Here is a 16,537-nt window from a genome sequence, read left to right as displayed (position 1 = left end):
TAATCAAAAACTTTTAAATGTTTTTGTTCTGGTGCAACCTTTTAATCTTTTCTGTGCATTCAACTATATTTATGTCATTGAAAAAAAAAAAAAAAAAAAGGAATGTGAACCAGTTACTATTTTAAGATTACTGGAAGTGTGTAAGTTGGAAAACAAATAAACCAATGCAGCTTCACTGAGGCAGCAGTAGCTCATGGAATACATTATATTTTAAGAAACAGTAAGGCTTGTGAAGGACTACATCTGATACAAATAGTTAAAAGATCAATCAGCTATTAATGAAAATCCAGTTGTATTTAGTCACATACATATTGTTACAAATAAAAAGCCTGATCCCACAGTCCAAAGGAATCAATGGAAATCTCGTCATTGCCTTCACTGAGCTTTAAATCAGGGCACTAAATACAAAAAGGCTAAAACCAGTAGAAACATTTTCTGAATTATGTTTCAATATATTAGTAGAAATGAGAAGCAGAATCAAGGCAATTATGCTATGTCGAGGATAAAGTAATGTAAATCTATACCTTCAGCCTCACAGTGACTAATTGACATGATGGATATTATCAAATATTAGCAAGATAAACACTTTCTGCACTAACACTACGGTTGTTAGTATTCTAGTGTTATAGTTTTATTCATAATTATTAGTTCTGAAAGCTGATGCTAGAGGTCTTGAAACTCTACTGCGAATGACTTGAAAGACTAGCTGTCTTCATTTTTAAAAATAAATGTATCCTCTTGAAAGATATCTCTCTGACAAAACTGAGTATTAATTTCTCCATAAATCTTATATTTGAAAGAGAGTTGACATTGAGGCTATTGTATGAACTAATGTTCCTAATGGCAAAATTTTGTAGTATCATTTAAGAAATAACTCAGGTTCACTACAAAAAGAAACCATGGTAGCATTGGAGAGTTGCAAATAACTAATGTCTTAATGTTTAATGATAAATTCAGTTCAGTATTTCAAATCCAATTTCAATTCCAAGCTACAAACCAAGTAAAATAAATATGGGGATGGTTTTATATTGATAGAATTATTGCATTTTGGCTTGGCCCTCAGCAATAGGCAATCTTCAGGAAAAACACAAGATGTATCCATCATAAACACAATTTTGCTTTTATGCCTTTTTTTCTGCCACGGAGAACACAAGTGTCTACTAACACTATAACATTTTACAATTCTTGGAAAGCACATTTAAAGATTATAATTTGCTATTGTGCCTGGGCTGAGTTTTTTATGGCTTTATAAAATCCTCGAAGACTAACAACATAACTTCTTAAAAACCAATCTGAATATATGAAGAAACTTATAGATCAAATGAATAGAACTAATACATTAATAGTAACTCAGTATCAAGTTCTTAAAAAACAGCTATTGAAGATTAGTCCTAAATTGCAGCCACATGTATGACGAACACCAATCATAGTGTTAAATAGTTTTATGGAGAGTTTCTCACACTTGTGAATCCCCAGGTTGAACAAACCATCCATTCTTTTACATCAAATGTAAACAGAAGCAGCTTTTCACTGATTTTATTTTAAGATGCCAATTGTTGAATTTTATTTTTCTGAAAACAGAAAAGCAGTTTCTCTAATTTATGACCATATTTTAACTAACAGAGCTGGTGTTGATAATATGTGACAGCTACTCAGCCATTTTATCTAAAGCAGTGGTTATAATTAATTAACCAGTCCTGCTGGACCTATTTAGCCATAGCATCAGTAAAAGGAATGCTGTTTCGTAACTACAGCATTCCAATACTATTGTATGTGGGCTTTAGAATGTGTTAGGCTACTCAAATTCTTTTTAAAAATCAGACAGAAAAAGATGAGATTTTTTTATGAAGTAATGTCATTTTTATATGAAAGAGGCAAAAATAAAACCACTGCAAACATGTAGAAACATAAATAATTTGGATCTGTGAATTTAAATGCAAGTCCTTCTGCAAATAAACTCATATTACCATAGTTCACAAAATCCAGTTCTTAAAGCCTGTATCCTGTAACAACATGCAGATGCACTTAACCATCTATATTACACACTGAAGTCAAAGTGAGTGCAGAAGGGGCCCAAAGTAGAGCATACACATCAGCCTTTGTAGATCAAGGCTTCAAGTAATAAATTCCTAACTATGCATGTTACTAAACTTGAAAAAACTGTGTGTGAGGTTTCTGGTTGTTTCCAAAAGTACTTTTTCTTTGATAGTCTTCCATACATTGTTTATATGTATACATATAGGTAGGTATATGTATATGTACACAGAGTTATCAACTTTTTAATCACCTTTGAGAATAAGTCATCTTAGAAATTTAATATGATGTTCAAATACAGTATTTTTGCTACTCACCTGTCTGTTACGTTCATCCATAATCCTTGTAATCTGAATCTTTTTTCTCCCCATAGTCCCCGTTTTTTTTTCTCTCCTTCTTCCTTAAAATTATGTATTTTTCCCTTCTCTTTTCTTCCTCTTTCCCGTTTCCTCAAAACAAACCTCCTTCTTCAGCACTTGCACTACTCAGTTCACAGTCCCCTGCATCCGTTCCTGCTAAACACAGAAAGGAAATAAAATGTTATTACAAAATTGATAGCTAGATGAAAGTTATTATATGGAGCTGACCAAACATCCTCATTATAATTTAGTGTACAAGGAAATGATAATAAAAATTTACTGCATCTATAAAATAAGTAATGCATATAGAAATAATAATTTAATTCAAAGGCTTCTTTTTACGAACAAACCCACCTTCAAGAAATGAAGAAAAGGACTGAAATACACGTTGCCTAAACTTTAACAGAATTAGGTGTCTCTAGTTTTAAATATCACTCACTGCTCTAATATGAAAAATTACCTAAATCAGAGAGTTAATGAACGTTTCTGTACCTATGTATGCTAAGTAGGCCAGCTAATTCATTTCTGAAGGGAAAACAATCTTGTGTTTTGACAGCAGAGGTGATAATGTCCCTCATTATGCAAATAGGATGGACCTTTATTAAAGTGTTACTTTAAATGATATATGAGAGATGTCAGCTACTTTAAATCCAAAATTTTTAACCTTATTCTTTAAGAATATAGACTAGCACAAGTATTACTCAAGATACTTGAAGAAAACACTAGCACATTTTTCTTCATTACATTTCAATGTAAATTCTAAAACATTCTGATGAATGATTTATATCTAACAAACACATATATCTTTCCTTACAAAAATTCTTGCACCAAAAGACAAGCTATACAGAACAGAATTATAGGGACAGATGATACTTTAAGAAAGTCTTGAAAAATATTTTCACATTTTTAGTAATGCACTGATACTACCTCCTTGAACTTTACAATACTGGTTCTATTACAAAACTAAGGATAGTGAGATGAGGAATATAAGTATACGTAATAGTACACATTCCATATTTCACAAATCACAAATCAAAAATGACAAAATCAATTTCTATTAGATGCAAAGTATTCTTATCAATAAAAGACATGATAGAAATAGAAGAAAATACAGAAATTATATTCTAGTAGAAAAGTAAAAAAATGCATTTTTTTCCCTTTTTAACCTTTGTTTACCATATTTTTGTACTTATATATTTTGAACAGAGCAGCACAGACTTCTTGTAAATACAAAAGAGAAAAAAAATCTGAAGAAGATTAATTTAAAATGATTTTTAAAACTTTTTATGTTAGATCCATAGTGTATTAAAAATATTGCCTTGAAATAAAAATATAGTAATTTTAAAACTGAGTCTGGTGTTTATTTATTTATTTTAAGTTTGCAGTCTCACATCTAACCTGATGAATTCTCACAATATGTTACGTAACACTAAGCCGATGTCCTGGTCATTTAATCCATTATTTGGCTCTGATTCAAAGCTACTCAGGTAGAAAAGCTAGACCTCACTCATTCTGATCTTCAATTCTCTCTTGATTTTCTTTGCATACATTAAACTTGAAGCTGTTCAAGTGTTTTATCACTCTAAGAAAAAAATAAGTTAACAAATAAGCAGTCAGTCTGAGTTTTCTAACTAGCCACTATGATATAATTAATCTGCTGGGCAAAACAAATTTTCAAGTATAATACTTATTACCTGTCTGTACATGAATGCCTGTTTATATTATTTGCTAGGCATATTTATATATGCCTAAATCATTACCATAATGCAGGACATGGAACAATTCCTATTGCCAGTATAACAAATTGTAAAGGCCACAAAATTTTTTTTGCTGCTTTATACTTGTCTGAAAATAGTTCAGCTTCTCACTGCTTAAAAAGACACAAAGGTGCCTGACCACATTTACAAGAAAAATCAGAAGTCCAAAACTTTTAAATAAATTAATTAAATGTATTTATAAAACTTTTTCTCCAAACAAAGGTAGGAGACAGTCTTATCTGATATTTGGTGTTGACAAACAAGCCCAGCCTATTTTTAGAAACAGTTTTAAGTTTCCTCAGACTGGGTTTCTTTCCTGTTTTTCCTATAGTCTTACCTCCGATACAAAGAGCAAGTTAGAATGGTGTTTCCCATGCACATGCAGGACCCAAAGGAGTCTAACAGGCTTTCTCTGCAACAGTAAGCCAATACGCTAATCCTCAGCAAATGCATATGGAACAACTTCCTTTCCTTTCATTCAGCTGGAGCCGGTGGCACGCTCGGCTTACAGCACTACGCCTGCCTAAACTCTTATTCACTGAGAGGTGGAAGGTCAGGGTGGACAGATTAGAGCAGTGGTGACAGGGGTAGCAAGGATGAGGGCTGCTCTGCAGATCGAGATGCTGATGCAGAGTGGGTTCACGAAAATCACTGAATACTGAGAAAACCTACCAGGAAGGACAAAAATCTTAGTGGAGGAGCAATATGTTGAGTCCCTCCCACACACTTATCAGTTCCACATTCAAGACCGGGCTTTAAACAACAAAAGCTTTTACAGACAGTTTAAAGTCAGAACACTTAACATTCCTATGATCTACACAAAATTATCTTACAGTAATTCATGCAACACTTGATTGGCAGAATTTTGTTCTTCATTACCTGTAGTCATCCACTAACCTCACTAGTTTTATTTTAAGTGGAAAAATAGAGGTGCAGGAAAATAAAATTGAAAAGGAGCAAGGATGATTTGGTAGTTAAATATTATCATACAATCTAAGAGAACCTGAAGGAGAAGACAGAATGTGTTAGGTCATATGTATTCAACATACAGTTTGTAAAGAAACATGGATTTCCTTCAACAGGCAGCAGGTTAAATTTTCTTGCATGGATGAAAACCATCTCTCTCACATTTTCTTTTTGCTTACTTGTCTCGTTTCACATAAAAGCTTTTCATTCTTTCTAGCAGATTTATTTAATTTTTAAAAAATAATTTCTGCTATTTTTACTGCTACTAGAAACAAATTGGGAATGCTGTGGTATTCTCTATATCTGTCTGTCTTTGTTACACATATACACATATCAGCTATGTGTTCACCTATAGTTCCATTCATTTCATTAGTACATATATAAAGCAGATAGCTGGATTGATTACAACTCAATTAGATTCAGATGAGTAAATCAAGACATCTGATTCAAGGGCTACAACCTTCAAAGGCTGGTGACTTCTGAGCCAAACGGAATGTAAAAGGCTCTGGGGACCAACAAATCCCCGTGGAAGCCTTAGGACTTCACCAGTATTCTCAATAATTTTTGAAAATTCTTTCAGGATTAAAGTTTACGGTATTAAGTTTAACGTTCCTGTTAACTGATAAATTGTATTTCCATAACACTAATAGAGCACACTAGCTAGAAAAGTTGAAGGTACTACAAAATGAAAGTAGTACCACAGGCTTTAATTATCCAAGAGAATCTAAAAAGGAACATAAAACAATTCCAGAAGCTTATCTAAAGTAACTCTCCACATAAAAGAAACCTTCCAACTTAATGACATGGTCACATGCAAACAAATTGCACTTAAAGAAGCACAGAGTTACATGCTATGGTGTTACAGTCTTCAGCATTTTTTCTTTTTGCAAACCCAAACATAAAAAAAAAAAAAAAAAAAATCAGACTGCTTACAAAAAGAGGAACTTCATTTTTGGCGGGCTTCTGTTCACTATGTGATTTGGCAGAGGCAGTGGTAGCTGGCAGAAGATTGATCTGAGCCTTGAGAAGGGAAAAGTGCTAATGGACAAATGCAGCAGACCACTTGACCGCTGCTCTCTCTCTTTCGTACGTTCACACACAGACACACACGCGCGCTCGCGCATACACACACACACACACACATATCACACACATACACACACTATCCCTTCTCTGCAGCAAAGAAGAATCTTGATAGAATGGCAGGAAACACGCACAGAGTGGTCAGGGAAGGATATGATGTCAGCAACCACGAACAATAAAAGGTGTAAAGGTGCTTCCTTCCCTAAACTGTTCCAGAAGTGCAAAATGGGAACCAAAACTCTCCACTTCCTTCTCTGAGCAGAACTGTCTGAATCTGCTCTGCTGCAACACCCCAGACAGAGAGTTCTTTGAACAGTCACACCAGGGGCAATAAGGAGTATCAAAACAGGAGAGTCAAAATATTTAATTTATAAACAAGAAGGCAGCCAGAGAAAAACTAAGTTAAAATGTGCTAGGGTTTGGCATTTTCATGGTTGCTTTACAAAAGAAACAAACCTGCCAAAAAGATGTCCCTGTTTCATTAAGCAGCTTGCATTCTGAGTGGATTAATGAGGTTAAAACTAAAGACCCAAACCATTTTTTTTTTATTATCCCGATGTAAGGAAGCAAATAAAAAAATGCTGCCCCCATTCTCTTACCATTCTTATCTCAATAAATAAAAGTAACTTCAAAGATCTATGAAATCTTTTTATGCAAGATTTTCTGTTTACTCAAAAGAGTTTTGAATCAGATTTCAAATAAAAATCTAAATGTACTGAGGAGTAAGAAGATATCAGTGACTTTTCTGATGAAAAATTAGCTGCAAAAACTGCAAAATAATCATGAAAGTCCCCAGTGGGGAACACATATTCAAATAAAATGGTCACTCAGACATTTTCTGTAAAAACCCTAGCTGACTATGTTCTACGCAGGGACAAGGACAGCCACACACTGAAGAAACAGCAGGGGTTACTACATCAAATAATGATACCAATCATTTTGGGTCTCTCACCTTGAGCTGGATAAAGTTGAAAAAAAATACAGAAAAGGGTGAAAGTAATGATCATCTTTCATGCTATCTAATGGAGAGCAGCTGACATTAAAGATATGAGTGGTCCTTCACATTCCATGTGGTTTGGTTGAATGGTCATTACAGAAGGCACAATTTGGGCCATTAACAGAAAGGTTATGATAAAATTATATGTCGTCACCACGGCAATACATCAGTAAAGCAGAAATGGCACGATCTACAGTATGCTTATCCAGGCAGAAAGCCACGCAACAAATGAATCTGAGTCATCCTAAGGTTTCAAACATCTGTCCACACCACTTTGACTTAGAAATTAAACATAACCTACATTTATGTGTTTTGATCTTATGGGCAGGCTGCCACAAAGAAAGATTGGAAGGGAGTTCATTTTAATCTACTAAATTTAACTCTCAAGAGATCATGCATTTTGCTACAGGAAGTATAAAGCAAACATTTAAACCATAATGGATATAATGTAACAGATGAAATACTACAGACTACTAAAGAGAGAGTACATCAAACAGAAAAAGTCTGCACAGAAAGAAAATACTTGTAATCTTTAATTACCAAATCTTATTCATTGTTTCATTTATCTAACCTGATTCCTGATTTATGGCATGAGATTAATTTATAACAGAGAACAGTTCAAGGGCAATGACATTCTGCATCAAGGCAGGAGTAAAATGTTCATAAACCTGCAAACTGCAAAATCACTCCCTATATGTAAGCTGTTAAGTGAAAATTTTAGAGAAAACTTGAATCATTTGATCTGAATTCATATTTCATTGATTTTACTACTGATTTTGAAGGCAGCTGCTGAATTTGTAAGAGTCTCTATTCCAATTGATAATCCATTTGTTTATTTATTTATTTAACTGTTTGCTTGTAAAGGATAGCAGAATGTGTTTATTTTTAAGTCTGAACTTCAGGTGATATACTTTGTTTGCTTTTCACACTTATATTTGAATATATTCCCATTACACTGGCAATGTAGCAATGATTCGCAGAAAATTCCTCTCGTTCAGCCAAGTTACTGTCTTGCTATCAATACCATTATTTCTATACCTAGGAGGAAAAGGCATGAGAATATTTAGCATGGTGAATTTTTTGGAATTTGGAGTTAAACACTTCTTAAGGCCAGTTGTAAGAATACTTCACCTCCCTTGAATGAGACAACCGTAGTCACTGTAGATTACAACTAAAATACCGTACCAAGTTATCTCACAGAGCAAGAACTTATGCAATGTGGGTGGAAGAGTTTCACTTGCTATTGTTTTGCAAAGTTCCCCTGGAAAGTTTTTTTGGGCAAACTAAGCATCATTGCCAAAATAGTGGAGAAGATGGTACTTCCTAATAGTAGTCCTACTTCATTATGTCACAGACCCTGCTTTTCAAAAAAACTGAGTTATCTAGATGTTGGATATCTAGTCTGTAGCCACCTGTCAATTTAAGCTGATCCATGCCTTTATGAAAAGGGAAGGAGTGACTTCAGCTTACCTGCCAGGTGCTGAGAGTTGTCTATCAGGCGCAGTGAAGGAGGTTTTTCTGAATAGTACATACATGTTATATCAAACCTGGACATGCTGATAAAGATCCACCATAGGAGGCCAAAGGCCTTCCAAGTGATTGTGGAATTTGCCACAGATGGTGAGTCATTCCTTGCAGTGGTGCGCCAAAAGAGGAAGCAGCCACCAGCAATCTAGATGAAAACTGATTGCCTGCAGCCCAGTAAGGAGAGATATGTGACTGCTATGCCTGATGAAGAAAGACTTGGCTAATTTACGACATTTTTGAAGAACACACGTGGAAGAATATTTGATTTGTAAAGCAAAGAATGCAGACAATAATACATACTTTAAGGAAAGCAATTAGGTTAAATACTAGTCTACTAAAAAATATACCCATGAAAAATTTTTATTTTAAATCTACAATGACTAGCAGGTGATATTTCAGTGTCTACCCATCACCCAGTTGAAAAAAATGGAGAGAAAATAGCTTGAAGAAAAAGTTTACAGGTTTATGATTAGGTTTATGACGTACCTTTGGCAGCCAGACAGACATAACAGGAGTCTGACCAATAAATATGGAATAGGATCCTTGAAGTGCTTGGGAGACTGTCTCAAGCATAACAGTTTATCGAATCAGACAAGCTAATAATACAAGGGGAAAAATAAAGGACTGAAAACTGAATCATCTAATTGGTCTGAAATGGAGACAGTGACTAGGAACAGGAACCTGTCTGAAAATGGAGTAGGGAAATTGGACCACTGCAATTTCATCTAGGAGTCTCAATAGTTTTGAGCTAATAATTTGATTGGATTTCATTATAGTTAATAGATGTGCAATAAATCTCAGGGAAGGTGTTTTACAGATCCAGTCTGTCACTTACTGAGATGGAGGAGAAGAAGCAGCATTTCAGTGGTCAACAGAGTATGATCTAGCACCTTCTGTGTTGAAAAGGTGTCTTGGGACTACTCCGATCTTGGTCGATCTGTATTTAAAGGCATCTTTCATACCAGCTAAGATGGTAGTCTTATGCAGAAAGGACTTTGGATAGTGTTGGCTTATTACAGGAAAAGTCTAAGATCTCTAGAGCTAAGTCATTGCATCACCTGAAAGCAGTGTCTGGCTGTGGTTAGGTCTAGATTTACAGATTTGTTACTAGTGCTTGTATGTGAGGAAGTCTGTGGTGAGGAACATAAATCCCCACAATGGCTTTTAAGAATCAGGGGACAATTCCAGGTATTATTGGAAAATCTATGTACTGTAATATCAAATCACAGCCCAAACCTGGGCACAAGTGCTTGGTAATGCCAGTATCAGCGGCAGATAGTTTTAGATTGTCCTTTATTGGAGAAAGTAAGGATTAATTCTCAAAAGGATTCTCTGTTAGCAGGAAAGATTTTTGATTACTTTCTGCTTATCATTTGCTGGATTGCAGGAGTACAAGTAAGCTTGGTACGTGCCCTTAAACAAGAGAGCTGGAGACAGCAGTGTTTCAGCTATGGTCAATCATCAGTCTTGAAACCATAGAGAGAGTAGAAGGAGAAGAGCGGACTTGTTCAGATCTACATGGACCTAGTCTCCTTCATCTTCATCCAACAAATTCTGGAGGAATTTTATACACTCTGACCTAGCATCCTCCCTTTTCTCACTCAAAGGGCACCGTAATCATGTCTATCTATGTTTAGCAGCACAAGCCAAGTTCTGCTGTTTTAGGTTTGTGCTGTGCCACCTCTTCATCTCTGTGAGGAGGAAGAAAGATTTGGATTGTAAAAACCTAATAATCATATTTTGAAAAGGGATATATTACAAATTTGTAAATTAAACTTTTCAGGAAGTTTTTAAAGAAAAGAACTTTTAGAAACAAGAATTTTGAGTCATGAATAAACAGGACAAAAGATCAGAAGAACCCAAAGTCTCTTTTAAGTACTGAGCAAATAAATGAGTGATCATTGTATTTGGTTCAAAGACTAAGCTGAAAATTAGGAAGGATCATCTAAGGAGGTAAAATAGGGACAAAACTGAGGATGAAAGTACCTTAAAACTGGGAAAATAAGTGTGGAAATTAAGAGAAGAAAAACTGAGATGTGAGTAAGTTCTTCATTAAAAGAAAATACATGCTTCTGCCAGACAATAGTTCCTATAGAAATATTGTGAAGGGGTTAATAAAAGGAATCCTTTCCAACATGACAAAGTGAGTAATAAAAATTGTCAAGGTAAAGTTTGAATGAAACTAAACTTGTTTTGGGTTAGTAATGGGAAATATCTTGACAAGAGAACTGTATAAACATATTAAGGTGCTGTAGCATTTTTTTTTCTGGCTAGGAAGTGCTGCTCACAGTATTGCCATTTTAGGAGTAATTTCAGTAATGCCTGGAAGATGAAAGAAGGTAGAAGTGGTAGGATTATTGCTGGTAAGCATAATTTCTGTTATCTTATAGACCTGGATACTTGAATAAAAGATGGCAAAAAGCTTTGTTAAGTATTATTTTATGGAGGTTTGTGATTTGTGACAATGAAGAGAAGCTGAAAATTGAGAGACACTGGAAGAGAGCTCAGCTATAGAAAATACAGACAGTAGACCCCTGAAGTAAAACTGACACAGAGAACTGGCTTTGGAGTTACTGCTGATGGAAAAGAGAGAACTCAAACATTAATACTTTATAATGGACATAAATTCTTGAGTCTTGCTGCATTTAGAGATGTAAGAAATCTTTGTAAACAAATAGTATCAAAGAAATAACTGAGTCACTTGTCAGTTTCCCTGCCCTAATGGAAACAACCTGCAATACCCTGAATTTGGCTAGCTACTCAAGCCAAAAGGGGGCAATACCTCTTAAGCATATCCTCTAATGTGGTTCAGCTCCCTACCAGAGAACTGAAGAAATCAAACTTGAAAGATTTTAGGGAGATGTTCCTGAGTCATAGAAATTCCTCAAAATCTGGCCAAATCTTGAAAGATACATGGAAGCTGCATTTGCAGTTTCTCAAGCTAAATAGCTAGTATTTTGCTATTCTACTCAGGCTTGAAAATTTTAATTCTGTATGGATTGACTAATGTGACACCTATTTATTTATTAATTTGTTTATTTATTATTTATTTATTTTCCACTAATATCTTGAATCATGCAACCAGTCACGCGCAGTAATCACTGACTTATCAAAGATAGACTGAGTCTGAGGCAGATATGATTTTAAATTCAGAGATTGCCACATTTCTGTGTAGCTATTCCTTTATCCTAACGTAAACATGATAATAGATCCATCACTATTACTGAAAAAGAAGTTAGACAAACTTTGTAAGCAGAGTTAGTATCTAATGTAAATTAACTGAGTTGGAAAAAATAAATTGCCTTTATGGTGTACAAGCCCTTCTTTGGATCCTCAGTGTACCTAAAATTCATCCTTTTTTCCCAGCTCTAAAGCTGGTCTAGTGAGATATATTACCTCTGACTAGGAACCGTCTCTTGTTTGTGGTGTTAGACCATCTCAGCTACAACTGTACTACCACAGAAACAGAAAGTTGGATTCCTACAACATAGAGCTAAACACATAACTTTCATATTTAAGTGCCTTAGTTTTCTAAAGCAACCTCAGATCAGTACATCCTTCATATGGCATCCTTAATTTCTTAGAGAGAAATGATTAAGTACAGAGATGTGCTTTTCTCTTTTGTATACCCAGTTCTAGAAACACACCTTTTTCCCTTTAATTTTTGATTTTCCCAGAAATGTCAAAAATTAAATACAGTTCTTCTGAAATGTAAAGTAGATGGCATACCATGGTGGAGAGCTGCTCAGCCACTAACTGTTCATTCATTCTGTGTAAATGTTAAAATATGAGTATAAAAACTATAACACTCCTTGAACTCAACTGCTTGCCCAGAGACAGCTACAGGCTGAAAATGAGGAGGAAAGGGGTGGGAAAAAAAAAAAAAAAAAGTCAAGGGAAATATATCCATCTTCCCAATGACCATGACAGCTGAAAAGTTTACATTTATGCTTCTGATCCCACTCAGACTTTTTTTCTCCCAAGGACAAAAGGAGATGAAATGTATGTCAGGTACATAATAAGGCTAATATAAAAAAAAAAGGAAAACACCTGCATTTCACTGAATAGGGGTGAGGAACTGCCTCTATCTGTGAAATATATGTCTTTTCTAATGGCAAAACTCATAAATTAGAGATTGCTGCTTTTAAATATAAAAAATACAATTTAAGTAGAAACACACAAACTCACAATACACCTGTTCTAAAAAGAGGGAAAAAATAAAAGTACAGTGGCGTTATAGTAAAAAGCACTTATGTTGTGATTACAAAGATCCAATACTTCTTGTAAGCCACATGATAGGAAATAAACCTTACACATATATTGTCTGGTGCCTCATATCTGGAATTTTGCATGTTCAGGATGAGGCATCTGTTAGAAAAATGGAAGGTTCTGACTACTAAGAAATGAAGTACATGGCCATATCCGCTAGTGCTAGCACACCATCACTCATTTGCTGAACCTACTTGTTTTTTACCTCCTGGCTGTATCTTGACAAGAGGCATCTCTCTACACTGGAAGATCTGAACTTGATTCCCACTGGTTTGAAACTAGAAAAAATACATAAACGGACAAGTCTATAAGAAAGGGAAGATAACACGGAATTTGCTTTCAGGGAGAAAATAGAAGAAGGTTCCTTGTGGGAGAAGAAACAGGGAAGGTGCCTGAAGCAACTGACTTATGTTGCCTGTCGAGGAAGGAATTTTCTATTGTTCTGGCTAACTGGGATATTCTACAGATTTTTTTGTCCTTGGTGGTGGACAAAGGGTCAAGCAATAGATATATTTCTGTTAACAATATTCACATCAAAAGAGAGAGAGAAAATGGAGAAAAGTGAGATACACAGCACACCGAGGAGTTATGCTTTGATATGATAAAGAGCTAAAAAAGCTGCCCTTTAGATACTAAAGATACATCTTGAATCAGTTACAAAGACATAAATAGCCCCATCTAATTTAGCGTGCTGTTCAACCACATCATAGTTCACATTCAGTTTTTGAAAACTGTATTAGGTAACTAATTCATACTTTCCACATGAGGATTTGTTCTTCTAATTTTTCACAGAATTGGAGTCTAACAGCTTTCACCTCAAGACCTGTAAAAGCAAATTTTTTACTGAAACGGAAGGTGTTTACGACAGAGGTACATCTACCACTGTCTACAACTACAAAAGCCACAAGTGTGCATCACACCCTGCCTGCTGAACCTCAGCTGTAACCACTCCATTAGCACATACAGCTGGATTTATTTATTTTATTTCCTATACATACAAAACACATTGCATTTGGCAGTAGCCAATGCAAAAAGTCAACATCCCTGATAAATATCAGAAGAAAACAGACATATAAAATGTGCTTAATTTGCAGAGGGAAATACAGTGCAATTTGCTTGATAGTCTCTATTCTATCCTGAATGAGTACTTTTTTCCCTAAACAGATCACTGACAGCATTGCTCATTTTACTGTTATCCTAGAAGCATGCTGAAAAACCAAAACATAATCAATACAAAGATACATTAGCTAAATCTTTTTGTGGCCTTGAATGTACATTATGTTTTCTCAGAAATGGCACTTTTCGAGCTATTGATATGCAAGGTGATATCTGACAAAAAAATATTCTTAGAAACAGGCAGCTGTGGCGAAAGTAGCAGGCAGCATAGTGTAAAGAGTTGAATCTAAGGTTGGGATGCAAACATGACTGAGATCTGCTCCCTTTTCTGCAAAAATATTTCACACCACCTTCATTTTTTACTCAGTTTCTCTGTAGGAAATCTGGGGATAAGAAACCTGGGGATTTATTCATGCCAATGTTCTGAGAACTAAGTATGGTGAATATTTATTACACAAAGGAGAAATTCTGAGGGCTTGCAGTAAATATGCTATAATTCTCACCTGACATAGTCAGTGAGTATGTAACCAACAGAGAATATAATTTAGCAGATTTTAAAAAGTATAAAAGTACTGTTAAGGACAGGACTATGATCAGATCATAAAAATATTAATATATATGTTTAAAATAACCAATTTCAGAAAGTTATAATTATTTTGTACATCTACAGCATATAAATACACCTGTTATTTTAGAACTATAGCCCTTTATATTAATGTATATCTTATTGAAATAAAGATATTTGACAGTACTGTCATATAAGGCCCAACATGGTACACAGCAGATTCATCAATTTCCTGTTTCTTACCCTTGCTCTCTTACAGCATCCTAATCAACCTAATTAAAGCTTCGTTCATTTGAAACCTCAGATGACAATTTGTTTAACTCTATCCCACTGTGGTCTTTTTATAAAGAGAATTAAATTTGATCTTCTGACAGCAATTATTAAATGATCCCAACTGGCCCCAATTAAGACACATGGCTCACAGGCCTCAAAATCCAATAAAGTGCCAAGCCCTCTCTTTCACTTGTACATCTTCCTTTACCTTGCTTTATTTTCTTAAAGCTAATTAAGCTCATCTTATCAAGTGGAACTGAATGCTGTTGTGTAAACTCATTCAAGATACAATGCATCAATTTACTTCTATAGACATACTGAAGTAGGGACAACATGCTCAAAATCACCCTTTTCATTGATTCACTTCACCTAGCTTTAATGCCTTTCACTGTGCTGCACATGACCTACATATGCTTACTTTTAAAACACTGCCTACAACGAGCGATGATTAGAGAAATATATTAAATATCTGTGGTACCACTTTGGCACTGCTTATAGTTCTTATAGTAATACATCTCCTCTTTAAGCATTTTCACTTGGCTATCATCTATTCATTTCAGAAACTCAAAGAAATGTGACACTTGTGTAACTTCTGAGGTTAACCTTTTTTTACCTTTAATTTCTGCTCTAATTTTTCCACACATGTTCTGTGAAGAAATGTTCCCATGATTTCACGTAAAGGCAGGTAGCCCCAGGATTTGGAACTCATTGATTGTGTGGTACTCCAGGGAAATAGCTGAATTAAAACCAGCCTCATGAGACTGAAGTAGCTTCCACACACATCTGGCTCTTCTTATTCTAAACTCTTAACACCTGCCTGGAAATTTAACCCCCCATCTTTTCTCTGAAGAACAAATGGGACAGATTTATCTACTGCCATTTGGTTTAGGTCAAAGCTGAGCTGTGTGGTGTTCTGCTAAATTAATTGCAATGTAATTGATATTGTTTGACACAGTTTTTGAAAAGATGATGCTCCACCCATTTTATGACTCGACTACTCTCTCTGTATTAAAATACTAAAATTTCATATTTCTGCACATTCACCCTAAGTACAGCTTTGAGTAAAAACATATTAAAATACAGTACATATTTTCTATCTCAGTATTTCTAATGAATTGCTGTACAAAATAAGATTATGTGCATAATTATGATCAAGAGAGTAAGTAACAAGTAAAAAAAGCTCAAAGCAACACTGCTTCCATCATGGTGAATGTTTTCTATATTTCTTTAATTTACATACTGAACAAATGTAAGCACAATATTCCTTAAGCACAAAAAGATAGAAAGACACTACATTTCAGTGAAACATTTTCTTTACTAGCAGAAGATGTGCAAGTTTATGTAAAACATAATTAGACACATTTCCTGTCCAGCTGGGAAACATACTTGTCTTTGTAAAAATTTAAAAAATTAAAGTTATGACTAACAGTTTTCAAAAAGTAAACTAAATTTCTTCTTAAAGAACTTGCAAATGTTACTTTTAGGAATTAAAAAAATATTGACTTCAAAAGGCAGGCAACAATTTTACTCCCAGAAATGCTGTATGACTCTGGTAAATTTGAACTGTAACATGCAATAACAGTTAACAGAG

The 16,537-nt window shown here is 34.8% G+C and overlaps 1 protein-coding gene across 12 annotated transcripts in view; it reads right to left on the bottom strand.

Moving 5' to 3' along the window:
* Window positions 1-16,537, bottom strand: part of MEF2C (myocyte enhancer factor 2C) — a 132,720-nt gene that overhangs the window by 77,804 nt on the left and 38,379 nt on the right. For 10 of the 12 annotated variants that reach the window (XM_032994807.2, XM_042788034.1, XM_032994809.2 and 7 more), the window contains exon 2: window positions 2,352-2,549. In XM_032994807.2, coding sequence (XP_032850698.1) covers window positions 2,352-2,405 — 54 coding nt within the window. In that variant the 5' untranslated portion in view covers window positions 2,406-2,549. Of the gene's footprint in view, window positions 1-2,351; window positions 2,550-6,049; window positions 6,269-16,537 lie in introns of those variants that run through there. The other 2 variants (XM_032994806.2, XM_032994805.2) reach the window with 2 other exon arrangements.

The sequence above is a fragment of the Tyto alba genome, unplaced genomic scaffold, assembly GCF_018691265.1.
Source record: "Tyto alba isolate M040663 unplaced genomic scaffold, T.alba_DEE_v4.0 Super-Scaffold_13, whole genome shotgun sequence".
NCBI lineage: Eukaryota > Metazoa > Chordata > Aves > Strigiformes > Tytonidae > Tyto > Tyto alba.
Note: the sequence above shows the minus strand (reverse complement) of the source record. Positions and strands in the feature narration are given on the sequence as shown.